Source organism: Halichoerus grypus, chromosome 1, assembly GCF_964656455.1.
Source record: "Halichoerus grypus chromosome 1, mHalGry1.hap1.1, whole genome shotgun sequence".
Classification (NCBI taxonomy): Eukaryota; Metazoa; Chordata; class Mammalia; order Carnivora; family Phocidae; genus Halichoerus; species Halichoerus grypus.
The window spans coordinates 1,696,045-1,724,035 of record NC_135712.1 but is presented as its reverse complement, the minus strand read 5'-3'; the positions used below and the strand labels follow the sequence as shown (position 1 = coordinate 1,724,035).

The window sequence follows — 27,991 nt, the reverse complement described above, 5'->3', positions numbered from 1 at the left end:
TCAGTTTTGTCTTCAACCCTTGCTCTAGGTTCTGCGTCACATGCTCTTCCTGCCCCGCACAAAGCTATAGCTTGATCCTGGCTCTGGGGGCGCTTCCGTGTGCCTCCCGACAGCGAGGGATTTGTTCAGCCTTTCTCCACTGCGATGGTGCCCATCGGGGCTTTCTGAATGAGTGGCTTGGGTTTTCGTTTGTTTCAAATGTTTTATTTATTCATTTATTAGAGGGAGAGAGCATGTGCGTGCAAGGGGGAGGAGAGTGAGTGGGAAGAATCTCAAGCAGACTCCACACTGAGCAGGGAGCCCGACGCGGGGCTCCAGCCCAAGACCCTGAGATCACCACCTGACCGGAAACCAAGAGTAGGACGCTCAACTGACTGAGCCACCCAGGTGCCCCACTGTGTGGCTGTTTTTAAATCAAGAGTTAGGCTGGGATTTTTTTTTTTAAGGAAATAATGTAAGGGCAGATATCCTCTGAAACTATGTTTATGTCGTGACTACAGATACAAGCAAGCTCCCCAATATCTGCACCGAATCGGCCTCTCGTACCCGCGTACGCTGGAGCTGAGAGCGGGCACGCACCCTCGTGTGGCTGCACAGGCCTGGAACGTGGCCCTTCCCCTGGGGACCACGGGACCTCCCCCCCACCCCAACAGGCTCCCCCCAGACCCTGGCCACATGAGCCTGCTGACCTGTGCGGACTGCGGGCACTCCCATGTCCTGGTTGTGACCAATGGACACCAACACGTACTGCAAGGCCACAAGACGGGGCTGTGTCCCACAGCTGCCTGGTGCTGGATCAGCGTGACTTCCAGATCACCCGTGACACAGCCCGCGGGAAACAAACTTACTTTAAAACTCGGAGAGATGCCCATTTCCCCGCTCCGCAGATGGCCCCCTTCTGTGAAGCTGCCCTGTGTCTTCTGAAAGCTGCTTCAGATGTGGGGCAGGAGGCGGGGGTGGAGAGGGCCACGGACACACGGCCAACAGGTGAGGAAGGAGAGAAGCGCGCGCCACGGCCCACGGTCCACACGGACCCTCCGAGGGTGCACAGAGCCCAGCTTCCACACACAGCCTCAACCGAAGTTTTATTTATTTTTTCTATACACACGATTGGGAAACAGTATCATCAATGGGATGTGATTTTTATACCCTGATAAGTTCAAATATAAATAAATTTGTGCCACAATGAGATTGCCACTCTAAGTTTTATAGGAAAACACATCTAACCTCATAAGACCCAAGCAATTCCTTCTTCAAGTCTCTACCACAAGGTCAGACACATCAGAGGGGGGGAGGCTGTCCCTTCCGACATGTCCATATTGTCACCTGACCATACCTATTATTTCAACAGCAGAAAACAACAGTGGATTTTCCGTTAATGGGTGAAATTGTCAAGGATTGTGAGCCATGTCCCTGGAGGAGCCTGGCGGAGGAGATGTGATTTGGGGGTATTTCCATCTGGTTCAGACAGCGCTGTCTTCACCAAGCGCCCTAACTCTCAGCAAACTTCGGGTTCATGACTGTCGTGGTGGCGCTCTTGAAAAGGGGGTTATCCTGGTGGGAAATGCAATACGACTCGTCAGTGGAGGGGAAGAAAGAGCCAGGAGTGGGGGTGACCTTCCCCTGGGTCCCAGCTCCGAGGACGAACTACGGGGGCAAGTGGACCAGTTGGGGGGGACCATCTCGACCCCCAGGGACAGCCACTCACGTTGTTCCACTGGGACTTGAGCTTCTCCTTCTCAAATCGCTTGTACTCCCGGAGATCACTCAGGTGGGTCAGAGCCTTCCAGATGGCCAGCAGAAGGATGCCGATGAGCACAACTCCCGACACAGTGCCCCCCACAATGGGGGCGATTTTGGGGCCCCCCACACACTCTGAGGCAAGGAAGAAGCACACAGACATTAGCGTCAGGCCCTGCCTGGCTCACCTGGCCCCCTGTGTGCCCTGCCCCAGGTCATTGCCCAGTGCTTAGGTGGACAGAGCCTTCCCGCCTCTGCGTTCACCATCAAGGCAAGAGATAGGCGAGGGAGCCTGCAGCCCCCAGCCACGGAGGAAGGCCAGGCCCCGTGGTTCCGGGGGAAATATAAAGGCCCCTTGTTTACACAGAAAGAAAGCGGACCAGACAGCAGCCTCCTGACTCGGTTACCACCAGCTGGGACAGCCAATGGCCCCATCACCAAACCTTGCTGAGTTAGAGTTAATCTTCAGGTAGGAAATGGTGCCTGAGGCCCCCAACCCCTCTTAGCTGAGTTTGGGGATGAGGACTCAGCTGGTGAAAGCCTTCCCGAGGAAACCAGGGCGGGGTCCTAATGCCCCGACCTCCTCCTTCAGGGCTGGGGGACAGGGGACAGAGCCCTTATTTACCTGCTCCTGGACACCCATGTTTCCCTGTGCTCCCTCCATCGTCCTGGCCTTTCTAGAGAGCTTGAGCAACTTGGCCACGGCTGCACAAACCCAGACAGGACCCCAAATCTGCCCATCAGAGAAACCCAGCGAAAGCTCTCCATGCTGGCAGGCCGCAATCCACAGCCCCCAGGCACAAGCTGTGAACTCCTGGCCACGCAGAGGCCCTGAGCCCCACCTGCCTTCCTGGGGTTCCCACCGTGGGGAGGGGAGCTGGGAGCAGAATCAGTCCTACAAGGGCCCTGGTGGATGGCTTGTCCGCGCCTGCTGCATGCACCTGCAGGGCTGGGCCTCCCAGCCCTATGCTCCCCTGCCCTCAGCCTCTCTGAGCAGGAAAGGGGAAGTGGGGGGGGGGGTGCTGAGCGTCTGTGTGCCCCACACACCCCTGGGCGCCGCTTGTCCAGAGCCCTGAAACCCATCCCACCATGCTTCCAAAGTCCCAGCACCCACATGTGTCCGTCACTGTCACCCACCCAGCATGCCTCCTAAAAACTGGCCTGAGCACACACCACCTGTTGGGGCCTGTGGATCTCCCTCCCGCTCCTCCCGGTCCCGTCCCCGTGTTCCATTCAAGGGCAGGCTCTGTCCACGCCGCCCCCATGCCCCTGCCACCTCCACACGCGTCCCTCTCCACGCCACAGTGCCCCTGTCCTGCAGCAGCCCCTCATGGCTCTGCATTCGGCTTTTGAAAATGCAGCTCCGATGTGTCCCTCGCTCTTCTGAAAACTGCTAACAGCTTCTTGCTATGTTTGGAGGGAGACCCAAATGCCTCACAGGCCTCACAGGGGCCCCCTGAAAACCCAGAGCCAAGGGCCTCTGACCCACGGCCTTCTGTTCCCCCCGTACGGATGTCCCATCCTGTGTTCTTGGCTGCAGCGGTCCTCCTCCGAGAGACCGTCTGACCCCTGACCTCAGGGCCACCTCTGACCTCAGGGCCACCCACCCTTGCCGCCATCTTTGTACCTCATGACTCTGGCCACAATCTCACGTTGTCTCGGGTACTGGCCAAGTATGTCCCCACCCCCTTGGAGTGCGAGCCTCATGAGGACAGGATTGGTGTCCCCATGTCTTCAACCATTACTGGGCCAGGTATGGCCCCGGAGCGCAGTGATGGACCAGCAAGCAGCATTTGGGAAAGCGTGCCGCCTGGGCTCCTGGCCCCAGGCCCCCCTCCAGGGCTGAGATCGGAGCCCACGGTGGTCCTCACACAGCTCTCCAAGGACCGGCTCTTGGGACCCATGCCTCCAAGCCCCAGGCAGCTGTCCAGTGGTTGGCACCCAGCCCAGAAACGTGCCCTGGTTCGGAACAGCGCTGTCGCGGAGGGAACAAGCCATGAACCGCCTCCCACGGGTCACGATGTGAGCCAGGGAGAGGGGCCAGGGCAGGACCATGGCTGTGGACACTTGCCTAACCCCCAAGCCATCCTTCCAAGTGAGGAGGGGCACCCTCGCCGGTGGTGGAGACGCCCGGTCTCCCGGGCCTCACCTCGGGTGTCGTCCACGTGGATGTCGTAGCTGTCCCTGCCGACCCGCTGCCGCAGGGTGTAGGTGATCCAGCAGCCCTCCAGATCCCGCTCCTTGCACCTGCGGCCCTTTTCCGGGCGTTCGCTCAGCAGGCCCACGTTCCCGCACTCCACGCTGCAGTTCTTCCCCAACGGGCTCTGGTCAAACTTGAGACACTGGGCGCACGTGCTGCAGAGAAAGAAGTGTGGGAGCGCGAGCGTGGGTGTGAGTGTGAGCGCGGGCGTGAGTGTGGGCGTGAGTGTGGGTGTGAGCGCGGCTGCGGGCGTGGGCGTGAGTGCGGGCATGAGCGTGGGTGCGGGCGTGAGCCTGGGCGTGGGCGCGAGTGCGGGTGTGGACTCGAGTGCGAGTGCGGGCGTGGGCGCGATCCCGGGCGTGGGCGCGAGCGTGATCGTGGGTGTGAGTGTGAGCACGGCGTGAGCGCAGGCGTGAGTGAGTGTGAGCGCGAGCGTGTGGGCGTGAGTGCGGGTGTGTGGGTGTGAGCGCGGGCATGAGCGCACACGCATGAGAGCTCGGCCCCAGGCGGTGGGAGAGGTCTGCTGGGGGGTGGGCGCCGAGCGGGGCTCCCGGGGGCGGGCGGGGGCCTGGCCGGCGGGGCCTGCCGTGACACAGGCGGGTGAGGGCCACGGGGAGGAGGCGTGGGGGGCGAGAGAAGAGCGCGGGGGGGGGGGGGGCGAGGGGGCACTCACATGTACCGGCCGCAGGGCGACGGGCAGCCCAGGCACTCCAGGCACAGGGGCGGCTGGTAGCCCGCATCGCACTCACACACGTTACAGCGACAGCGGCCGCGCCCGTTGCACTCGAAGCCCTCGGCGCTCAGGCAGCCCCGGGTGGACCGCTCACACTGGCACGCCGAGCCCTCGAAGCCCTCCTTACAGTAGCACTTGCCGCAAGCGCAGCTGCCCCGCTCTGCAGGACAGTGGCCGGGACTCAGCCCCGCCCCGCGGTCCGGCCATCCCTGCCCCCGGGAGCCCCGGTCCGCCTGTCTGTCCACCCCACACCCCGGCCCTCTGTCCGCACCTGCTCGCCGGGGTCTGTCTGTCCCTCCGTCCGCACCCCCGCTCGCCCCGCTCGCCCCGGTCCACCTGTCTGTCCACTCCACTGCCCGGCCCTCTGTCCGCACCTGCTCGCCGGGGTCCGTCTGTCCCTCCGTCTGCACCCCCGCTTGCCCGGGTGCGCCTATCTGTCCACCCCACACCCCGGCCCTCCATCCGCACCCCCGCTCGCCCCGGTCCGCCTGTCTGTCCACACCGCCCGTCCCCCCGTCCGCAGCGTGCTCACCCTCGCCCCCGCAGACCCGCCCGTCGTAGCGCTCGCAGTTGACGTTGTCGCACTCGCAGTAGCGCCCGAAGACCTTCTTGTTGGGCACGTCGCTCCTGTGGCATACGCACTGCCCGCAGAGGCAGTCCCCCAGCCCCGAGCAGAGGATGGAGCTGTTGTCGCGCCGGCAGCTGCCCTCCAGCTCCTGGCTGCTCCGGCCGTGCGTCTGGCACTCACAGCGCTTCCCGATGTAGCCGGCCTCACACCTGCAGTGGGAGCGGCGGGGCTCAGGGCCCGAGGGGCACGCGGGAGGCCGGCCCTCTCTCGGAGGCCGCGGGCCCTTGGCTGAAAGCTCTGCTGGCGCCCCGCTCACCTGCAGATGCCGCACTCCAGGAAGCCCTTGCCGCCGCAGAGGCCGCGGGCCTGGCTCTCGGCCCGGCAGTGGCACTCACACTGAGGGAGGACTCGCACCGTCACCGTGTCCGTGAAGCCCAGTGCCCGGATGACGAAGGACTGCTCCTGGATGCACTCCGTGGCCGTGACCTTCACCTGGAAGGTAATCTGTCGCCGACAACAGCAGGGCTCAGGCGAGGCGGCGGCGGCGGGGCCACGCTCTGTCCCATCTGCTCGCCTGCGGCCTGGACACAGGTTTGTCCAGGAGCCCGGCTGGGGGGGGGGGGGCAGCCTTTCTCGAGGGCCCCAGGAGGGAGTGCAGGGAAGCGTGGGGAGGGGACGGCTGGAAGAACACAGAACACTCCGCATTAATCCAGGACTTGGGACTGGACATGAAAAAGAGAGAAGGCCGTCTGGAGCCCCAGAGTCGGAGGTGCAGGAACGTTGGGGCGTCAGGCCCACCGGGGCCTTCCCAGCCGTGCTGCTCCCCACACCCATCACCTCCTGGCTTGGCCTTAGGCTGGGGGGGGTGCTTCTAGAATATTTTTAACATCCGTGCATTAGAAAGGAGACGTGGTGACTTGGGAAAGGACACAGATTTTCTCCTTATGTCTGGAATGCTGAGATGCCAGAATCCCGCAGGAGGCCCTAGATTCTGGATATGGAGTGTGCTCTGACCCTGAATAAAGGGTAGAAGATCACGCCCCAGGGGAACCGGGTGGGACAGAGCAGAGTCCCTGCCGCCCACCTGCACCCCTGAAGTCAGCAGCTCAGAGCTTCGGGGAGCACTGACTTGTCAAAAGCAAGCCACACCCTAGGAACATTTAAATGAATTGCTACAGGGGACGTTTAGGAGGAGCAGAAATACTAGGAAAAATGTGTAAGAAGCAATCAGCTCATCAGAAGATTGAATAAATTCCCGGGTGGGTCGCTCAGTAAACATGTATATACAACATTTAGCAAGTGACATAGTTGAGGATTGAATTCCAATGTCCTATTTAAAACCTCAATAAGAGGAAGTATTTTTGCTGAATATTAGTTCACAGCCAGAGAGAGGAAAAATTTAATTTTTACGGTCATAATAAAATCAAAATATTATGGAAATGACTCAGCGCTTATTTCTAATCATCCCTGTGGCCCATGCTTTAATATCTTTGTCAAAAAAACAAAATAGGAGCGCCAGGCTGGTTCAGTCAGGAGAGCGTCTGCGTCTTGATCTCAGGGTCATGAGTTCAAGCCCCACGTTGGGTGTGGAGCCCACTTAAAAATAAATAAAATTAAACACTCAAAGAAAAACCCCCAAAAGCCCAAAACACAAAAATCAGGAAAGCAGACCGAAGCAAACCAGATGTGCGGACGGCGGCAAGTACTCCCTTCTGCGCTGGGACGCGCCGCGCAGCACCTGCCCCCAGGGGGCGCTGCCGTCCCGCTCCGCCCTCCGTCTACACCGGCGGAGCCCGGGGCGGAGCCGTGCGCGCAGCCTGACCGCCGATCCTCTCCTTACCGCGCGAGACGGCCGTACACAAGCAGCGTCTGGCGCCTTGGGAAGGAGCTGGATCGGCAGCAGACGCTGGCCCGTCCCTCGCTTGCCCCTGTGCTAGCGGTGGGCCTGGGTGCACCCCCAGCTGTCCCTGGGAGAGAACCTTCCGGAAGGTTGGGACGGGGTCTCACCGGGACGTTGATCTGGACGCCGTCGCAGTCCCCTCTGGGCTGGTCCACCTGCGATACCCCATTACTGCAGAAGGAGCTGTAGGTGACTTTCAGGGTGCTGGGGACCATGTTGTGGTCCAGAAAGACCCTGGAGGAGAGTTTCTGGGGGGGAAAGAGCGGCCGTGGTTTAGGGGTTCCTCCCACTGTCCTCGGGCCCTTCCTGGCCGATGGCGCCGACGCCTCTTCATTGCTCGTCCCTCCCTCCACCCACGCGCCCACGGAGAGCTGGGGCGGCAGCATGCCCCGTACCCCTGCAGGCAGTGGCCGGGCTACCAATGCCACGGCCCCCCAGGACAGGCCAGTGAGGGGGCCGACGGGGACAGGCCACGGCCACGGGGACGGGGCCTGCAGGTCCCACCCACCACCACGTGCCCAGCGCCAGGCATGGGCTAGGAGCTGGGGGAACTGGGTAAATGAATGAGAGACAGGCGGAGACGGAGACGGAGAGAGACAAGAGAGGGAGAGAGAGACAGAGGGAGAGGGAGAGACAGAGACAGAAAGACAGACACAGAGAGGGAGACAGAGACAGAGAGAGACAGCAACAGAGACAGACAGGGAGACAGAGACAGAGACAGAGGGAGACAGAGAGAGACAGAGGGACAAAGAGACGGAGGGAGACAGAGACAGAAAGACAGACACAGGGAGACAGAGAGAGACAGCAACAGAGACAGAGAGGGAGACAGAGACAGAGACAAAAACAGAGACAGAGGGAGACAGAGAGAGACAGAGGGACAAAGAGACAGAGGGAGAGAGAGACAGAGAGGGAGAGATAGAGGGACAAAGAGACAGAGAGAGAGACAGAGACAGAGACAAAGAGGGAGAGACAGACACAGAGAGACAGACACACAGAGAGAGAGACAGAGGGACAAAGAGAGGGAGACAGAGAGAGAGGGAGAGACAGAGACAGAAAGGGAGAGACGGAGAAACAGAAAGAGACAGAGATGGAGAAACAGAGAGAGACAGAGACAGAGAAACAGAGACACAGAGAGAAAGAGACAGACAGAGACAGAGAGACAGAGTCAGAGGCGAGTGAGCAGTGACAGTCGTGGGTGTGAAGACACAGGAGGGCCCGCCTTGGGGGTTTCGGGCTCCACAAGGGCACAAGGAGTAAACACAACCCCTCACCAGAGCCCTAGCTCCACTCGAGGGCCCGGCACTTCCCGGGTGCTCTCAGTCTGCAGTGCGTGGGGAGGCCACCAGGACCGTGGCCTAAGAGGAGGCTGGGTGCTCGTGTTTCATGGAGGGCAGAGGTGAGGGTCAGGCAGGGCACAAACCACGCCATCCCCGGGGGAGGACCCGGGTGCCCCGTGGGAAGAGCCAGCGTCCACTAATCCAGAAGGCCTGATGGTGGCCCTGTGAGGCAGGGCTCCCCTCCGCAGACCCCCCCTTCGGCTGGCCTACGGCAGGGAGGGCAGGGGTCTGCCCCCAGCCCCGGGGACCCCTGCGGAGCGCCAGGGGCACTCACGTTGTAGGCGTTCTTGATGAGCTGCACCACGTTGCTGGAGTCGTCCGACAGCTCCCCGACCGCTGACTTGGGGATGACCTCAGTGAGTTTCTGTTGGGCAAGGAGACCAGACCCGTCTCAGCTGGAGCCCTGGGGCCACGGAAGCCACAGCGTCCCTGGGGTTTGTAACACCCCAGAGGGTTCCTTCTTGCTTGTAAAATGGCCCAGACTGCCCCTCCCCGCCCCCCCCAGATAGCTTATCGCTCTCAGTTAAGACCAGGTCAGTGGCTCAGGAACAGCCCATTTCCTCGCTGGGAGCACTCCTCCGTGGCTGACCTCCAGCTCGTGACCTGCTGCGAGAGCTGTCCCTCACCACCGTGACGGAGCGACCTGGCCGTGCGGATACGTCAGCTACGGCCAAGGGCAGAGAATCTCAAAATGTGCCAACACCAGCAGGAAGGGGTAAGGGGTGAGCATTTCAGTGTGTTGATGTAATTTAATTTTAGTAACGACTGTGTTAAGCAGGAATGGGGCCCTGGGCTCCAGCGGGCCGGGGGTCCCGTGGCGCCTGCTCATGGGCAGGCTGGAGTGCCTGTAACGCAGACAGGCCTGGGGCCAGCCTCCAGGACACCTCTGTGCCCCCTCCTGCCCTCACACTCTCTTTCACGGAAGACTGCATCCTCGCTGTATCTTACAGAACCGATGCTTGTGTCACTTCTCTGCCCCAAAGCCCCCCCCCCCCGTGACTCCCCAGATAGAGTCCAGGTACCTCCACGGAACCCACAAGGCCTGGCACAGCCCGGCCACCAACCCCTTGTGGCCTCCACTGCCCTCTCCCCTCCACCCCTTGCGCAGGACCCCCCCGTGGCTCTGGGAAGCTGGGCTCTCCCCTGTCCTGTCCCTTCAACCTGCTCTCCCCTCAGTGTGGGGCACCAAGGACGGTCCAGCAAATGCTCTCCTTACAGGCTCTGGGTCGCCTCGATGCCCCTCACCCAGGAGCCTCATGAATGAGAGTCAGGAAACAGGCTCAGAAAGGCCTGGACACACTAGGGCATCGTCCATCCTGGGGGTTTGCAGTTCAAACCTCCTGCTTCTACTCCATCACAGCACTGTCCTGCCCCGACAGCAAAATACAGGGACCAGCTGTGCGCCCTAGTAGTGCCTGCCGGGTCCTGATGGTGCACCCGGTCATCAGCCCGGCACGGAGCCCCGGTCCCTGTGGTTTGGCAAGCTTCCAGTGCCCACCCCAGGGGTTCTCCTGGACCCCTGCCCCTCCCCCTCCTCTGCATCTCCTGCAGGGTCCTGTCCCCTTTCCGAGTCTGGAAAACTGACAGTAGGAGCTGCGGGTCTCCGTCTTGGTGTTGGCCCCCCGCCAGCATCCCCCGCCCCAGAAGCGGCCGCAGGCCCCCCCCACGGCGGAAAGCAGGACTCGGGGAGGGTGGGGGGCCAGCAGGTGCTCTCACAGCGCACCAGAGCCGAGAGGAGGCCCCCCTGCTCATCCACAGACTGCGCAGCACGGCAGGCAGTAACGCAAACACGTGCCGGACAGAGGGCACGAAGGACAGAAGGGAAACTGGCCCGGGAACGGAGTTCCCCGTGCTCTGGAAGAACTGAACGGGAACAGTCATTCCGTGAAGTCAGGAGAAGTCAGGACAGAGCAGGGTTCCCGAAGCAGAGAAGGAAGTGTCGGCGTGCGAGAGCTGGTTCCCTGGGCGGGGGGTGGGGGGAGACAGCCCTGGTGGGGCGTTTTGGGGGCGCGTCCCTCTGGAGTGCGCCCGGCCCACCCTGTGCACCTGACGTGATGGAAGCGCTGATGTCGCAATGCGCATGCGTACAAACCGAGCACGGGCCGCAGACGGACTCGCTGTGTCGTAGCAGATGTGGAAACACGGCGGCTGCGTTACAATCCGCCGACAGAGACCGTCCTCCTCCCCGGGCGTCCGCGCAGCGCCCCGAGCCTCACCCGCTGCAGCGCCCCGCCGCCCCCCGCCCGCCGCCGCGCTGTGAGCATGCGCCCCCTCCTCCCCCCCCAGCTCAGGACCCCGGCTGCACCGACCTCGTAGGTTTTCACCATTCTCTTGGTCACCGCAAAGATGGGCTGGATGTTGTTTTCAGCCAGTTTGTGTGCCAGCTGGCCCACCGACGGGTAGTCCTGGAGGGGACGTCTGGTCAGGTGGCCCGGAGGTCAGGCACGGAGCCCCAGGCCCTCCGTCTGCTCCCCCCAGGGCCCAGAGGCCTAGCCCCCCCACCGCGAGCAGTTCAGGGTGCGGTGTCAGCTCGCAGCAGGAGAAGGCAAGCTCCTGCGACGGGGACCAGACCAGAGGACGCTGACCCCCCCAGCCCCCTGCTCCCTGCTCCTCTGGGGCAGAGCCCCCGACGCCACAGCCCGGCCCCTGCGTTCCCTCCTGGGCCCCCTGTGCTGTCGGGCCCTCTGAGGACACGGGGACACATGGACACGGGAGGGCCTCCTAGGCTGTCGGTCCCTCTGAGGACACGGGGACACGGGAGGGGTCCCTGGGCTGTCGGTCCCTCCGAGGACACGACACAGGGACACGGGAGGGCCCCCTGTACTGTCCGCTCCCTCCGAGGACACGGGGACACATGGACACGGGAGGGCCTCCTAGGCTGTCGGTCCCTCTGAGGACACGGGGACACGGGAGGGTCCCCTGGGCTGTCGGGCCCTCTGAGGACACGGGGACACAGGGACATGGGAGGGCCCCCTGGGCTGTCGGGCCCTCCGAGGACACGGGGACATGGGAGGGGCCCCTGGGCTGTCGGGCCCTCCGAGGACACGGGGACATGGGAGGGGCCCCTGGGCTGTCGGTCCCTCCGAGGACACGACACAGGGACACGGGAGGGCCCCCTGTGCTGCCCGCTCCCTCCGAGGACATGGGGACACATGGACACGGGAGGGCCCCCTGGGCTGTCGGGCCCTCTGAGGACACGGGGACACGGGAGGGTCCCCTGGGCTGTCGGGCCCTCCGAGGACACGGGGACATGGGAGGGGCCCCTGGGCTGTCGGTCCCTCCGAGGACACGACACAGGGACACGGGAGGGCCCCCTGGGCTGTCGGTCCCTCTGAGGACACGGGGACACGGGAGGGCCCCCTGTACTGCTCCCTCCGAGGACACGGGAGGGCCCCCTGGGCTGTCGGGCCCTCTGAGGACACGGGGACACGGGAGGGCCACGCACGAATTCATTGCTGCGCTTGTATAGGTTGCCCTCCAGGTGGCAGCGGCCGTCATTGGGGGTCAGGATGGCACCCAGCTTCCCGTCACCCGCGAAGTGGAAGCCGTCGTCCGTGGCAAACACCAGCAGCCGAGTGACGTTGCGCCAGCCGATTTCCTCCTGGGAAGATGGCAGGGTGACGGGCCTCAGTTTCCCCAGTGGGCAGAGGGTGGTGGGGTAGCCTGGAGGCCGGTGCCGGGCTTGTGCCCCACTCCTGGCTCTCCCGGGGAGCAGGAGGACGCCGAGGCCGGACCCCAGCCGCGGGACTCGGGGTCCCCCGTCCGGCCCGGATTCTAGCACCATGGCCTGCTTGAGAAATGCCCACGCACACGGCCAGGTGGCTGGGGGGCTGAAATGATGTGAACACCCTCTGGGGCCAATCAGACCAGGGACTAATCTTAAGGAAGTAGCCCCCAAAACAGAAAGAAATACAGAAATGTGTGTCACAACATGAAAACATGGTAGACACGAAAGATGAGAGAAACTGAGGGACTCACAAAGGGACACGGGTGGCCGGGGATGCTCGCGACACGCGTGTCATAAAGCACAGCATCACACAAAAATAGAAAGGCGGTCGGTCCACGGACCTGGGGGCCCACAGAGATGCTGGCAGATTGGAATCTGGTTTGTGAAGGTTTAAAACGGTGTCATAAAAAATAATAAAACAAAAATAAAAATAAATAATATTAAAACAAAAACAAAAAAAGGGGCTCCTGGGTGGCTCGGTCACTTGAGCATCTGACTCCGTTTCGGCTCAGGTCATGGTCTCAGGGTCGTGAGATCGAGCCCCACGTCAGGCTCTGCGATCAATGGGGAGTCTGCTTGGGATTCTCCCCCTCTGCTGCTCCCCCTGCTTGTGCTCTCTCTCTCTCTCTCTCAAATAAATAAAATCTTAAAGAAAAAAAAGCCACGGTGTGGTCAGTACCATAACACGGCATAGATACTGCAGGTGGGACGGAACCGGGCAGGACCACCAGGGTGGGCGGGGAGGCAGGGGGAGGACAGGACCACCAGGGTGGGCGGGGAGGCAGGGGGAGGGCAGGACCACCAGGGAGGGCGGGGAGGCAGGGGGAGGGCAGGACCACCAGGGAGGGCGGGGAGGCAGGGGGAGGGCTGCTGGGGCGAGGGGCCAGCACAGACAGACATGGGGACGCCTGGTGGGGATGCCTCCTTCCCGGGGTGGGGGGGGAGGGGGGGCGAGCCAGCGGCAGATGGGGACGCCGGTCAGGAGCGGCCAGCATCACACTGCTCCGCGGCCTAGCCTTACAAGATCTTTATTAGATTGAGGCCTCAACAGAGTTGCCCAGGGTCACAGGCCCCCGGCGAAGTGTGTGGGTGCTTGGCAGGCCCCCTGGCTGTCGGGAAACCCGGGCCGATGGGGCCCTCTGCGGGCGGGGCCGGCCAGTGAGGGTGGCCCTGCGGCTGCAGGAGGGAGGTTTGGGGAAGGCTGGGGGCCGGGGCTGGGACAGGACCTCACCAGGCACGCGGCGACCTGCATCATGGCGTCCAGCCCGCCCTCGGGGGCGTCCAGGTTTCCGGAAATCAGCTGCTTCCCGACCTCTGTCTGGAACTGGTTGGAGTTGTTGGTGAGCTTCAGCACGTGTCTGAAGGCGAACGGGGGCTGGCACTCCTTCTCCTTGTTGGGGCACGGGTTCTTCAGCTTCTCGGGGTGCGTGTTGACGAAGGGGAGCACCGTCTTGTCCACGAAGGACCCGAAGCCTGAGGGGCAGGCAGGATGAGTGGGCGAGGGGGAGGCCGAGGCGGCATGAGGCTGTGAGCCCACCCGCGAGCCTCAGTTTCCCTGCTGCGGACCAGGGCAGGTGAGAAAACACGACGGCGCGTGGGGGGGGTCTGCGTGCGCCCACGTGCGTGAGTGTGATGGCGCACGTGTGTGTGAGCACGAGCGTGTGCACGTCGGGCGTGCGGCCTGAGCGTGTGGCCTGCGCGCAGAGACAACGGCTGGGGGGGGGCAGAGATGAAAGGCGGTGTCCCCTTTGCCCCAGACTTGCACGGGTACACGGGCGGGCGCGTGTCAGGCGCCCAGGCCCCGCCGGCCCCCCGGGTGAGCCGCGCGTCTGTCATACTATGGTGCTCTTTAACTTTTCATAAACAGAGGAAGTGGAGGGCCGCGCGGCATGACGGTGTCCGGGGAGCCAGCCCCCAGGCGTGGCCCAAGGGGGGCCGGGGGGCCCTGGCAGAGCCCCCAGTGCCCTGCGCTGCGTGGCTGTGGGGAGGCGCGTGAGCAGCGGGGCTGGCTGGGACGGGGGGGGGGGGGGGGGCGCCTCACCGATGCGGCCGGACTCGGTGATTTCGTTGAGGGCCCGGAGCAGGTCACCGCCCAACTTCTTGACGTTGATGAGGTCGTCCAGCATGGAGTAGGAGAGGTCCATCAGGTAGTACAGGTCGATGGGGTAACCCTTGGCCCGCCGGAAGGTCACGTTGAAGGTAGCCGCCTGACCTGCCGGCAGAGACGGGGGAGAGTCAGGGCGTCTAGGGGGCACCTGCGTGTCCTCCGCAGGTCCCGAAACGCTCACGACGGCCCCTCCCCCCAAGGCCTGTGGACGAGTCCCAGGGCACCCAGCTAGACTGGAGTTGCAGTACGGAACACACATTCCCAGATAGAATGTTCCGGACACACTTCTGTGTGCCTGCTCCATCCCCGCACCAGCCCCCCCCCCCCATCCTGGTGCGGCCTGGGTCCCAGCCCCAGGGCGCTGCCTGGCCCACAGCGGCTGCTCAGCAAACATGTGACGGGAGCGTGAATGACCGGGGGAGGGGCTGACTGGACTGTCTGTCTGTCCGTGCCTCCGACTCCCTGCTGGGCTGCCTGCCATCCTGGGGGTGGTGTTACAGGGCAGGCAACTCCCCAGCCCTGCCCTGGCCTGTCCACAAGGTCCTGTTCCTTCACCATGTCCGCCCTCCCGAAGGGCACTTGTTGGAGCACTGACAGGGTTCTGTGGTCAATCAGGTTGAGCAACACTGATTTAAACAGTCGCTCAGGTTCCTTGGCTGCAGGACTTATCAGAGCCTTTACTCTGCCAAGAGCACCTGGCATTCTGACAGTGGGATAGAACAGTGTTTTCCAGATGGTCCCTCTCCCATTTGGAAAGGCCACAGAGCAGAAGCACGTAGCCGCAGACACCGGGTGTGGGGCCATCCTCCTGCAGGCAGAGGGGAGGCCCACAGGGGAGCTCAGACGCTGTTCTCGAGGTTTCTAACAGTCCTTGGGGCTCGCCTACCTGCCGTCTGACCTGGTCACGTGGACACTTGTGCCACCAGTTGGCCCTGGCACCCAGAGTGACCGACACACACATGCTGGCTCACCCCCAGCTGAGGCCGAGCCTACCTGGTCTCAGGTAGAGCGTCACTTTCTGTGGGGACAGCTGCTGCTGGCCGTCCTTCTTGTCCTCCTGGGTCTCAGCCAGGCTCCTGGGGTCCATGATGTCATCAGCCGCACATCCCTTCAACAATAGCTGCTTCCGGGTGTCACAGCGAACCGAGTCTGGCTCCCCTAGCCCAGTGAAGTTCTGAGGGGGGAGGGGTCAGGGGTCAGGAGGAGGGCAGAGAAAATGTGGGGGCCACACTGTGGGTGCTGCACAAGACTGACCCTCAGGGTCATTTAAGGAGGCTGCCCCTCCTCATTTGCACCTGGGATTCAAAACAGATGTCCTCGCGGGGGGGGGTGGGAGGCTGGGCAGCTAGGAAGACACCTGCCTTCTGACGGCCTCTCCATGAGGCTCCTAGATCACCCCAATCTGGGAACGGGGGGCTTGCCCCCCACTGCCTCCGGCAGCAGAGCTGACTGAAGGACCCACGTCTCTAGCCTCAGGCTGGCCCCTGGGGTCGCTCAGCAGCCCCAGGGCCGGGAGCAGCCTGCTGGGGCACCTGGACAGGTGTGGCCGTGCAGAAGCTTCGGTGGGGGCGCCCTCCCGAGAGAAAGCACGTGGGACCCCTGGAGCCCTGGCACGCAGGCTGGGACTCTGGGCCAAGCCCCTCGCTGTTCGGAGAGGAGTGTGGGGGTCCTGGGTTCAGGGTAGTGTCCTCATGCCCACTTTGCCCCCATAAACGGGGCAGGAGCAGGGCCCCCATTCCGTGGGTCCTCGCGCTAGGCCAAGGAAGGGCGCACTACAGAACACGATACCTCTCTCTGCTTCCTTTCAGGGAAGGGGACTCGGGAAGGGTAAGGCAGGGGTGCGGGGGCCGGCTGCGTGCGGCAGGGCCTGTGACCACAGGGCGGCCATAGCCGGGCGGGGAGGGCTGGCACTTCCCCTTGGAGCTCTGTCAATGCTTAAGAACTTGAGAAATCAAGTGAACTCCCCAGGAACTGAGAAAAGCTTCCCATGTAATCCGTGTGGAAGCTACCAGCCTCACTGCATTTCCAACAAATCGAATAAGCTCACTGAGGGGCTGAGGAGCTCCAACCTGCTGGGGGACATTTCAGCCCCCGGGCTGTGGCCACATCACATCCAAAGGGAGAGACCACACCCCACACCCCACTTCTCCGTAGGCTGCTTGTGGGCTGGCCTCAGAAGCTCCTGTCAGAGCATCGAGGGAACGAGAAAATGAGGAAATGTGTTGCGGATGTCAGGAGCCCGGCTTCTCCTGAAAGGGAACCAGGAACTTCCAGAGAAACATTCCACGCTTGGGGCCAGGACGTAGGTCTGGCCTGGGGCATCTTATTCTAGAGGAAGAAAGCACTCAAAAATAAAAAGCAAAAACAAAAAAACGATGAGGGGCGTGCCAGTGGGACACAGAGCCTGGGGAGGGGGCTCCCAGCGGCCCAATCTGGAACTATTTGAGCCTCAAAATGACAGGGATACATTATAAGCTACTGAATAAAATAAAACTCTAAAACTCTATGGGTCCACGCGGATGAGAGAGAGACAGGGGGAGAAGGACAAACTCCTCCTTACATTAGAAGCCCTTACAGGAGTTTATGACCTGGACGCCACCCCTCTGCAGCCCTCGCGGTACTGAGCGACTCAGGCATGAAGCACCCGGGGGTGCTCACGTGAGGGGTGTGGGCCTGACGGGAAGGGAAGGTCTCCTGGCCCCGGCGCATCTCCCCACAAGTTACTGATTCACCGCAGAGTAAATAGTGGTATCCTGGTGGGGAAGCCTGGTGGGGAAGCCTGCTGATGGCACCTCAGCTGAGTGGTCCAAGCTAGCTGAGGACCCGTGCTGGGACGCGGTGACGGCGTGAGCCCGGTGCAGGGCTCCTCCCCAAACAGGCCCTGGACCCGAGCAGAGGGAGCGCCGGGCCTTCTACATGGTTGCTGTTCTGCACTCGTCAATGTCAAGGATGTGCATGACGGAGCAGAGGGCGTTGTCTGTCACGGCTCCGGAGACTAAAGGGACAGGACCGCCGTGGGCAGAACGGATCCTGGGTCGTCCACAGCCCGAGGCAAACGCTGCCAAAGGCATCCCTGGGACCGCTGGAAATATTTGCGTAGGGCGTGCAGATGTGATCCTGCGCCCTGGCAGCTGTCCCGTCTTGGAAGAGCGCACTGTGGGTCTCTGGGGGGATGCCTTGCGCTTGAGAAGGAGGCGGGACGTATTAAGGATGAAGGGGCTTCAGGTCTGCAGTCTACTCTCAAATGCTTGAGGAAAAATAATAATGCGTGTGCATGCATGCAGCGTCAGAACCTCAGGGACCCCCAGGGCAGGAGGGCGTGGTCAGGATCTGGGAGTTCTGGGGGAGGAGGCTGTGGTCAGAATCTGGGGCGGGGGGGTCCTGAGGGGGAGGAGGCCATGGTCGGGATCTGGGGGGTCCCGGGGCAGGAGGGCGTGGTCAGGATCTGGGGATGGGGAGGAGGGCGTGGTCGGGATCTGGGGGGTCCCGGGGGAGGAGGGCGTGGTCGGGGTCTGGGGGGGTGTTGGGGGCAGGAGGGCGTGGTCGGGGTCTGTGGGGGGTCCCGGGGGCAGGAGGTGATCGGGGTCTGTGGGGGGTCCTGGGGGGAGGACGGCGTGGTCGGGGTCTGGGGGGGTCCCGGGGGAGGAGGGCGTGGTCAGGGTCTGGGGGGGGTCCCGGGGGCAGGAGGTGATCGGGGTCTGTGGGGGGTCCCGGGGGAGGAGGGCGTGGTCAGGATCTGGGGATGGGGAGGAGGGCGTGGTCGGGGTCTGTGGGGGGTCCCCGGGGGCAGGAGGTGATCAGGGTCTGTGGGGGGTCCCGGGGGAGGACGGCGTGGTCGGGGTCTGGGGGGGTCCCGGGGGAGGAGGGCGTGGTCGGGGTCTCGGGGGGGTCCCGGGGGCAGGAGGTGATCGGGGTCTGTGGGGGGTCCCGGGGGAGGAGGGCGTGGTCAGGGTCTGGGGGGGGGGTCCCAGGGGAGAAGGGCGTGGTCGGGGTCTGGGGAAACAGAGTGGTGGCGCCCCTGGGTGCCAGCAGTTCCAGAAGCAGAGCAAGGACGCCCAACCCGGGGGTCGGGCACGGGGACGGCAGCCCAGGCGCGAGGCCCCTCGGTGGCCACGCGGTGCGCGGTGGCTCTTACCAGCTTCTGGCACCAGGCGCAGCCAGGGCCCGACTCCACACAGTCCCGGCAGGTGCTGACTTTGTACTTGGTGCACTCCTGGCAGAAGGCTGGCGGCAAGAGGACGCGGCCCCGTGAGCGGTGCCTGCCCGCGGGTCCACCGACAGAGCCCACGGAGCCGCAGGTGCTCAGGCCGCCGAAATGGGGTGGGGGCAGGAGAGCCCAAAACGGGTGGGGTGTGGGGGAGAAGGAGGGTCGGCAGGAGGACCAGGAAGGGAGGGAGGAAGGCAGGCTTCATGGGCCACGCCTCCAGGAGTGTGGGGACACTGCAGAGTGTGGGGACACTGAGGCCGCAGTCTGGGACTTGCTCCCAGTGGCACAGTCCTTCTGAAGCGGCCCCTGAACTCAGCCCGGGCGGGAGCCTGGGGGCGGGCCCCTTTCTTTCTGACCCAGGATGCACAGAACTCACCCGACCAGAGGCAGAGCAGACCCCCCAGCGAGAGCAGCAGGGCGCGCTGGCACGGCATGTCCTGCAGAGGGAAGGGTCAGTGACAGGGCCTTGGACCCCAGACGCCGGGGCCGGCCGGTCTACAGACGCAGAGCTGGGAGGGCCCTGTCCCCGCCGCCCCGGCTGGGGAGCACTGGGAGCACTGGGCCGAGCCCAGCCGGGGCCTTCCCCGCGACAGCTTGGGTGGTGTGGCGTGGCCCAGGGGCCTCCAGGGACGGGCGGGAGGCACACGTGCGGATGCCTACCACATGCACATCACACACGCACACCACACACCATATGTGTGGTGCTGCACGCTCCGGTCACACGCACACACACACAACACACGTGTGGTGCTGCACGCTCCGGTCACACGCACACACACACATCACACGTGTGGTGCTGCACGCTCCGGTCACACGCACATCACACACATCACACGTGTGGTGCTGCACGCTCCGGTCACACGCACACACACACATCACACGTGTGGTGCTGCACGCTCCGGTCACACGCACATCACACACATCACACGTGTGGTGCTGCACGCTCCGGTCACACGCACATCACACACATCACACGTGTGGTGCTGCACGCTCCGGTCACACGCACATCACACACATCACACGTGTGGTGCTGCACGCTCCGGTCACACACACACATCACACTCATCACACGTGTGGTGCTGCACGCTCCGGGTCACACACACACATCACACTCATCACACGTGTGGTGCTGCACGCTCCGGGTCCCACGGGAACTGACTGCTGAGCTCGGAGCGGAGCCTCGCTCGGCCCAGGCCTCCTGGTGGCTGCAGAACCAGGACCAGGCCGCGAAGTAGCGGGAGCGCCTCCCGGGCACCAGGCCCGAGCCAGCCGCCTGCTCAGACGCCCCTGCAGGAGGGCGAGCGAGCATACAGAGTCCGTGTCTGCCTTGCCCGAGGCCACAGCTCTAGGTGACCGTGATTTTGTTTGTCCTTAAAAACCCAGCACCTGAGGTAAGGCGTGGACGGGGCCTGGTCACTGATGGATCCCGATGCCCCCCAGAGGCAAGGTCGTTGGGGGAGGCCTGGCATTCAAGGTCTTGTTCTGGGTCCTCAAGGCAGACGGGGCGCCTTCTGACCCATGGCCTGCTGGGCAGCGGTCAGCATGGACGACATCGCCCACCCCTGAAAGTGCCCAAGTCGGGGGCTGCCAGACCCGGGCTGGGCCCAAAGCAGGAACGCCCCTCCGGGTGGCCCCCCCGCCCCCCCGCCCCCCCTTCCCCCCCATCTCACAACTCTGCAGCCGGCTGTGGTCTTTCTACCTGGCCAAGAGAGCAGACAAGGGGCAGAGAAGCCAGAATCGGGTGACAGGGAGGAAGGGGCCTGTTCGATCAGAAACAGAGATCGATAGGGCCCACCCAGAACATGACGGGAATGCCAGCTCCTCTCCCCACGGCAGGCCTCTGGGGCTCCTGGGGCTCGCCAGCCCAGCACACGGCCTAGTGGTGGGGGGCTGGGAGGGTATCCCTGCGTGGTCCCCGCCTCGGCCCGTGGGGCTCCCGGTGTGGCCTGTAAGTGGGCCCCTCCTTTGCTCTCCCGTAACACCTGCCTCTGCACCGGGGGGGGGGGGGGGGGCTCTGGGTGAAGGAGAACCGGCCAGGGGCTCGAAGGGGGGGGTTCCTGTGCTTCAAAGCCCCGCCCAGCCTCAAGCTCCCTGACCCTCCTGCTCCCTGGTCCCCACCAAGATTATAATCAGGACCCAGAAATGTCAAAACGGAACACTCCATCCTTCCCTTTCAGGGTCAAAAGCAGAAGCCACGTAGCACGGTGGCTTCCTGGGTCAGAGCAGCGGGTGGATGGGCCTGGGAGGCAGCTTGGGTTTCACACCAGGCCCAGTCTGTGTCTCCCAGCCAGAGGCGTGGGGCTCAGGCCAAGACCGGCCGTGGCCAGCCCCTGCTTCGATCTGGGTCCCTGCAAAGTTCCACAGCTGGCCGTGCTGCCTCGAGGGTCCCCACCAACCCCGGGCCCACCCGGCCACTGCCATGGGCACATTCGGCCTCTGGGGATCCCCCCACCCCACCCCAAGGCTGCTCCAAGTTGGCGCCCTCCCCAAGCGCCCCAGTCATGCCCGAGCTCCGGCAGGGTGCGCTGGTACCACGGCCCCGGGGCAGGGGCAGCCCCACTCACTCTCCTGTGGCCACGGACCGGGCCCCCAAACATTCCCAACAGCCAGCATGTAAGCTCCACGGGCGTGGGAAAACTGAGGCCCCGAGCAGCAGCAGGATGTGGACCGGGTGCCAATTCGGCCGGCACACCCCTCCCACAGAGAGGGAGAGAGCCTCACTGATGGCAAGACAACCCACAGACTGCGAGGTCCTGACCCTGACCTTAGGAAGCTGGGCGGGGGTGGGGAGCTGCCCTCTCCTCAGTGCTCCTTGCCCACTGGAGCACCGGGGCTGCCACGGGGACGGCTGCCATGGGGACAGCTGCACCCTAGCCCGCGGGTCCCTCAGCCTCTGGGGGCAGGATGCCTGGACACATGGCAGCTCTGGGAGCTCAGAGGGAGGACGGAGCTCGGTGAGGAGGAGGAGGAGGAAGGGGAGGGGGGGAAGAGGAGGAGGAGGAAGGGGAGGAGGAGGAGGAGGAAGAGGAGGGGGAGGAGGAGGAAGAGGAGGAGGAAGGGGAGGAGGAAGGTGAGGGGGAGGAGGAGGAAGTGGAGGAAGGGGAGGAGGAGGAGGAGGAAAGGGAGGAAGGGGAGGAGCGCAAGCTCCAGGATTCGGCCGGCCCCTGGCCCAGCCTGTGGGGCTCGGGCACTCCCTGCCGCCCTGCCACCTGAGGGATGGTACCCCACTCCACCACGGGCCCTTCGGTCTCACTTCCCCCGAGAGAAGGGCAGGCCCCTCACAGCCCAAGGTGCTTGAGAAACCCAAGGCTATCGGCTGTGAGGACTTTGCGACAGTCACCCTTGCACACCCCTGCCCGCCAAGGGGATGCTGGTGCAACCTGAGGGCAAGCGCGGGAAGTCATGGGTCTGGGAGTCCCCCATGGGGTGGCTTCCCGGAGACCCCCGCAACCCGGGCCTGGCGCTCTCCCCGCCCCAGCCCCAAGCGCCCCCAAATGAATGCAGTGAACCAGGGTCACCTGCAGAAGGAGAAAGCTCTGAGCAGCCAGGTTCTCTGAGCGGAGGGAGTCTTAGAAGAACAATGTAACACATTCCTTCCAAATCTCACACACACACACCCCATATTTGGTAAAAGACAAGAAAAAGCGGAAACATTAGAAAACACATGGGGCAGCAGGCAGAGGGAGGGCACAGCGTCTGAGTCAGGACAGCAAGCTGATGTCAGATCAGGCTTCCTGTCAAAGACGAGGAAGGGAACAAAGACAAAAGAAATGCAGATAAAATGAAATCTTACTACCTGGCAGGCAACCGGGGGACAAACAGGGACAAACAGCTGAGACAGGAACTCACAACTACATGGATGCTCATGCTTTGCTGGAGACAAGAAGCAGCCCTAGCTTCTAATAGCCCTACCTCCAGGATCCTCTAAGTCTTTTATGAAAATCCCTTTAGAAACTTCCTTTATCTCTACGCCCCCACCGTAAAAGTTTATAACCAACAGCTCCTCACAATCCCAGTGCGGCTCTTCTGCCTATGGGTCCCGTCCCCGTGCTTTCATAAAACCACCTTTTTGCATGGAAAATGTCTCCAGAATTCTTTCTTGGCCATCAGCTCACATCACATCAAAAGAAGAAGGTTTTGCAAAAGTGCAAACCCTCAGACCAGGCCACTCTCGATCCCAAGGGCTCACTGCACCTGCAGGCTGGTGGGGTCAAAGAACCAATCCACCCACCGAGGCTTACAAGGGGCACGCCCCAAATCAGGTGACAGGGGCGGGGTGGGGGGAGGCGCAGGTGGGAAAGTTCAAAGATTGGGGGCAGAGCAGGGAGGCAGGTGGGGGGTTGGGGTAAGTGGGTGATGGGCACGAAGGAGGGCACGTGATGTGATGAGCACTGGGTGTTGTATGCAAGTGGTTAGTCACTGAATTTCAGAACCTCTGAAATTGAACAAAAAAAGGAAAAAGATGGGAGGCGGGGGACCCCTTCTGTACTCACCCCAGTAGCCGCAGGACTCAAAGCGTTTTCATGGAAAAAAAAAAGCCAATGTCTACAATGGATCTGAACTAGGCATCAGCCTTTTTAAACCAGAAGACAGAGTGTGGCGCTTCTGGTTCCTACAAAAACACCCAGAATTGGACAGAAGCTGCATGCCGCAGGGAGGCTGGAACCAGCGCGCTCAGAGCTCGGAGGCTCCGGACAGACCCAGGGGACAGAAGGGGCAGAGGCCGGAGGAGGCGAGACCTGCGTGTCCTCTGAACCCAGCCCCACAAGTGTCTGAGGGACCTGTCCACGGCGTGGAGTCCGAGAGCAGACCACAGTTTGTGACCGCAGGGAACACGATGAGATTCTCCCACGTATTCATTAGAAAAGGAGTATCTCGTGAGCCAGAGAGGAGTCAACATTGTATTTGCAGGGAAAAGCATGTGTCCGCGATGGGGACGTGAAGCCGATGCCCTGTGGGCCCTGGCCGTGGACGAGGACAGAGGGGACCGGACGGCACACAGATTCAGAAGTGGCGGAAAGAGCAGGAAAGCTTCGGTGAGGGAGGCAGGAAACACGCAGAGAAAGGTGCCCATCGTGAGTCGGAAAACAAACAAAAAAGCTAAAATCGACAAACACATCAGAACCTGTTCCCTTGAAAAAGGCAACGAAGTTGGTCTGAGGATGGTCAAGCAGCTTTGGGAAAAGCCGCCTAGAGGGCGGCCGTGCGACCGTGGGGAGCCGGGCGGCGTGGCCGTGGCTGAGTCAGAGACCGTGAGTGGGCTGCTCCCCCCCCTTCAAAGGGGACGAGCAGAAGTGGGGGTTCCCCAGGAAGGGGCCCCTTCACACCGGAGGCCCACGCAGACTCCGTGTGGGGAAACAGGATGATGAAAGAGCCAGAAGAATGTGTATCTCCGAATCGGGAAAACTGAGCGTAAAAACTAAGGAAGAAAATGTCAAGACAGATGGACTCTAAAAGAACGAATCTGCATAAAACAGAGGACATGTAGTAACTGTAATGCAAAAGGGCAGGGGTCATTTCGTGGCAAGGAGGTGTTAGAAGTCTGGAACAGAGGCAGATGCCCCGGCGGCGGGGGGGGCGGGAGGGTCGTCACAGCGGCTGGTGCGGCGTCTCTGGCTGGCTGCCCGCTCCGTCTACCCAGCCGACGCGGCCGCCTGCCCAGCTGTCCGGCTGGAAAATATTTCTCCCACTTGGGAGGCCCTCCCAGGGGGCCCCCCAGGAGAGAAAGTGTGGGAGCGCCTGTTAGGGCAACTCAAGTTTCCTGGAAAAAAGTAAAAGCGAATGTCCCCCAGGGGCCTACGTTTCTGCCTGGGCGGTGGCCGGGGGATGTCTGTGCTGAGCGGGGGACCCGCGCCAGGGGCTCCCGTGGAAGCCGGGGTCTGCTGGCTGCCCGACCCCCCAGGGAAGGGGGCAATCACATATTTGATTACAGAGTCAGGGGGAGTTTGAGCTATGGGTCGCCCCCTGTTGCAGGGGGAGGCCTTCCTCCCGGGTGCAGACAGGTCCCTCCCATCCCCAGAGAGCGGGCAGCGCCCTCCGCAGGACAGTCTGCAAGGCCCTTGCTGGTCTCAGCGCTCTGTCCCTCACGAAATCTCTAGGCAATGCCCGTATTTGCCCTTGGCCTGCGACCCTGTGTTGCACCCAGATTTCGTGAGGGCCCAAGGCCGAGCCTTCGGGAGATGGCTTCACGGACTCCCTTCCCAGGGCGAAGCCCAGCGGCCATGCTGAGCCCCCTCCCCATGCTTGCCCACAGGCGCCTCTGCTCCTCGCTCAGGGGTCCACCTCCCAGCTCCGCGGAGAAGCAGGCGTGAGCCCCGTTGCAGTGACACCGGGCAGAGCTGGTCCCCCACCCTCACAGGAGCCCTGCCTGGGCCACTCGCAGCCAGCCCAGCCCGCGGTTACCTGGATGGCAGGCGTCCGCAGAGGGAGGCCCTGTGCCTGCACAGGATGTGGAACTGAGCGAGGGCTCGGCCACTGACGCCAGAACCTTCCACGAGGACCACGGGGCGAGCTCCACCCTCGCCGCTGGCTGCCCCTCCTCCTCGTCCACTCGGGGTCCCAGGTGCCCTCCACCTCCAGCAGGTGTGGAGAGCCCAGCTGGGGACAGCAGGGCAGGATGCCAGCCCGGGGTCGGGGGAAGAGGACAGGGTACCAGGAGGACGTGAGACCAGGGGACGGGGCGGGGTGTGCAGTGTCGGCTGGAATCCAGGGGGACCCCAGGGTCCTGAGCACCCACTCCCAGGAGACTGGTTGTGGGGCGTTTAGTCACGTACTAGTGTCCCCTCACTACTAAAGACTCACGTACTTTAGTCTGTCCCCTAAAACCCAGCTGTCACGGGACACCTTCACAGCGTTAGGCCCGCCGAGCCTCTGAGAGTCTGGGAGGTGGACCCAGCAGCAGGGGAATGCACGCGCACGCACCTGCGCACCCACACAAAGCTCACACACAACACTCAGCTGCGCACCTCACATACTCAAATACTTCAGTGAACACGCTTACACCTCCGTGCACACATGCTCACACACGATCTCACATACACGCTTACACACAGTACGTGCATCCTCTCACTCCTGCACACACACTCACGCACACAGACTCTGTGGGAGGACAGAGCACCACAGCCAACCTTGGAGAGCATGGAGAGGAGGGGGTCTCAGACAGGAAGAGGAAGGCGGCTGGGGCCCCCAGACTCCCCGTACGGCCCTGGCTCCACGTGCTCTGGCCCCTCCGGGAGGGTCTTGCCTGCCCCCCGGCCTCCTCCAGGCTCTGCAGGGCCTCACGGCCCCCACGTCGGGGGCCCAGTAAGTGTCTGGGGCTTGTCCAGAGACCCTAGACCCCGTGGCCGAGGCCTGAGCCTATGCCCCGTCCTCCTGCCAAGCTGGGTCCTGCCCCCAGTTACAGACGCTCACACTGCTCTGCGTGGCCCTGCCCACGGTGGGCACAGCACTCCCCCTTGCTGGATCTTGGTCAAAGGGGGCCTGGAGCGGACAAGCCCAGGGCGGGTAACGGGGACCAGGGCTGCCAGGCCCTCTCCAGGGCTGGGCCACTCCCCGGTGAAGAGCCGCAGGGCCCACCTGTTCCCGCTAGAAAACAAGCCTGGACACAGAGGAGCCCCTGTCCACTCACCCCGCTGATGCCCTGGCGACCTCGGTGGGTGTCCTGGCCGGGCAGAGAGGGGGCGGCAGCTCCGTTGGTATCTGGCGGAGCTGCTGCCCGGATGAGCCAACGGGCCAGTGAGCCCTGATGCTGAGGGCACGGCGCTTCCTGTTCCAAGCTGCTCTGGAGGAAGTACTTACATGTGGCTGATTGCGCCACGGGTGGCCCGTCAGATGCCAGCCCTGCGCGCTGCCTGGGCTCCCCGCCCGGGGGTACCCGAGGGAGACCCCACAAGCACACGAGGGACTTGCCTCTCCTTACACACCTCCCGGTGAGGAGCAGAGCAGCACGAAAGGAGGGATGAGTATGGCAGACCAGGTACTCTGGTGGCACCAAGGACTCACCCCTGTGTGAGGAGGTGGCCGTGCCCTGCAGGGACGGAGGACCACGGACTTGCACCCTGGGACAGGCGCCCAGCCTGCAGACTGCACCCAGTGAAGATTTTGGTCATGGAAATAAAAAGCGTGACCGGGACCAAGGAGCAGAATGACACCGTGAGCTGGTGAGCAGGCAGGATCGGCCCCAGCACAGAGGCGGGAAGACGCAAGATGGATGCAGATGCACGATGCCCACACCCATCTGGCCAGCAGAGCCTGGGAGCAGAGACCCGTGGACAGAGAGGAGCAGACACCCAGTGACGGGAGAGGCTCCAGATCCCGAAGAGGGGCCAGAACAGGCTGATGCATGCCCTCGGGAGGCTTCTGATGCTCTGGCAGGACAGAACAGATAGCAAGAAAATACCACGAGGTGGGGGGGATTCGGGTGGGGGATGGGGACGGAGGAGAGGAGACATGGACTGATTAGGTCCACAAAGAAACAAAACCAGACATCTCCAGATGAACCAGGACGCAGACACCTAGCTCCCTACACTCTGCGTGAAAGATGCTCTCCAGAAATAGGCAGACAGACAGAAAAATAGATCCAACAGGGACACGAGGGTGGGTGACACAAAGGTGAGCAAGGGAATAAGCAGAAGTGAGGAAGCCTAAGTAACTACAGGTTTTAAAAACAGAGATAAAAATACTAAGAATCTGAAACAAAAATCCCACAGGCCTGGAACAGGAGATCAGGGGGGCATGTTGTTGTTTCTGATACTCATCAGTGGACATTTTGATAGGAAGTATTTAATATTATATGTAAGAACAATCAAAAAGCCTTCTTAAGGATACAAATAGGATGTATACATCTAAAAAAAATATGACAATTCTTGTTTTAAAAAAGGCAAGAGAAATAGAACAAATAAGAAAGGATTACAAGTTAAAAACATACAATATCAGGAATGATTTTTTTTTTTTTATCTGAAGCTTTTATTTATCTTTGAGGGAGAGATAGACAGAGCATGAATGGGGGGAGGGGCAGAGGGGAGGGAGAGGGAGAGAGAGAATCCCAAGCAGACTCCCATTGAGCACAGAGCCTGGCTTGGGGCTTGATCCCACGACCCTGAGATCATGACCTGAGCTGAAACCAAGAGTCTGATGCTTAACCGACTGAGCCACCCAGGTGACCCAGGAATGATTTCAAATGTTCTAGAATATTCCAGAATTTCAGGAATCACAGCACCTAAGAGTGAGTTACAGTCTCCCTCTTTGAATAAACAAATTATTGCATTGGGTTTTAAAAATAAAGAGACAGATAAGTTCCAATTAAATGTTCTCTATCAAGGGAATCTGCTCTTTATAGAATGATTCCAGAGAATAACAAAGAAGGGTAGACTGAGATTGTCCCCATATCACACCAACTGCTGGCTCACTAGATAAAGCAATGGCTATCACCAGCCACCACACCACAGAGACAGATACCCCATACTGTGCACAT

General features: G+C 62.1%; 1 protein-coding gene across 2 annotated transcripts; it reads right to left on the bottom strand.

Annotated features, from left to right (window-relative positions):
* Window positions 1–1,072: 1,072 nt before the first annotated feature.
* Window positions 1,073–26,293, bottom strand: ITGB2 (integrin subunit beta 2). Of its 2 annotated transcripts, none has more exons than XM_078066405.1 (16): window positions 26,147–26,293; window positions 18,896–18,956; window positions 18,448–18,536; window positions 15,306–15,486; window positions 14,247–14,417; window positions 13,437–13,678; window positions 11,924–12,079; window positions 10,788–10,883; window positions 8,753–8,842; window positions 7,249–7,389; window positions 5,558–5,745; window positions 5,206–5,450; window positions 4,614–4,833; window positions 3,890–4,095; window positions 1,709–1,875; window positions 1,073–1,554 (listed from the first exon to the last, which is right to left on the bottom strand). In XM_078066405.1, the coding sequence occupies exons 2-16, from the start codon at window positions 18,951–18,953 to the stop codon at window positions 1,492–1,494; spliced, it is 2,313 nt and encodes a 770-aa protein (XP_077922531.1). In that variant the 5' UTR covers window positions 18,954–18,956; window positions 26,147–26,293; the 3' UTR covers window positions 1,073–1,491. The 2 variants fall into 2 exon arrangements, with proteins under 2 accessions (XP_077922531.1, XP_077922539.1); XM_078066413.1 differs by lacking the exon at window positions 26,147–26,293 and adding an exon at window positions 22,038–22,056.
* Window positions 26,294–27,991: the final 1,698 nt, after the last annotated feature.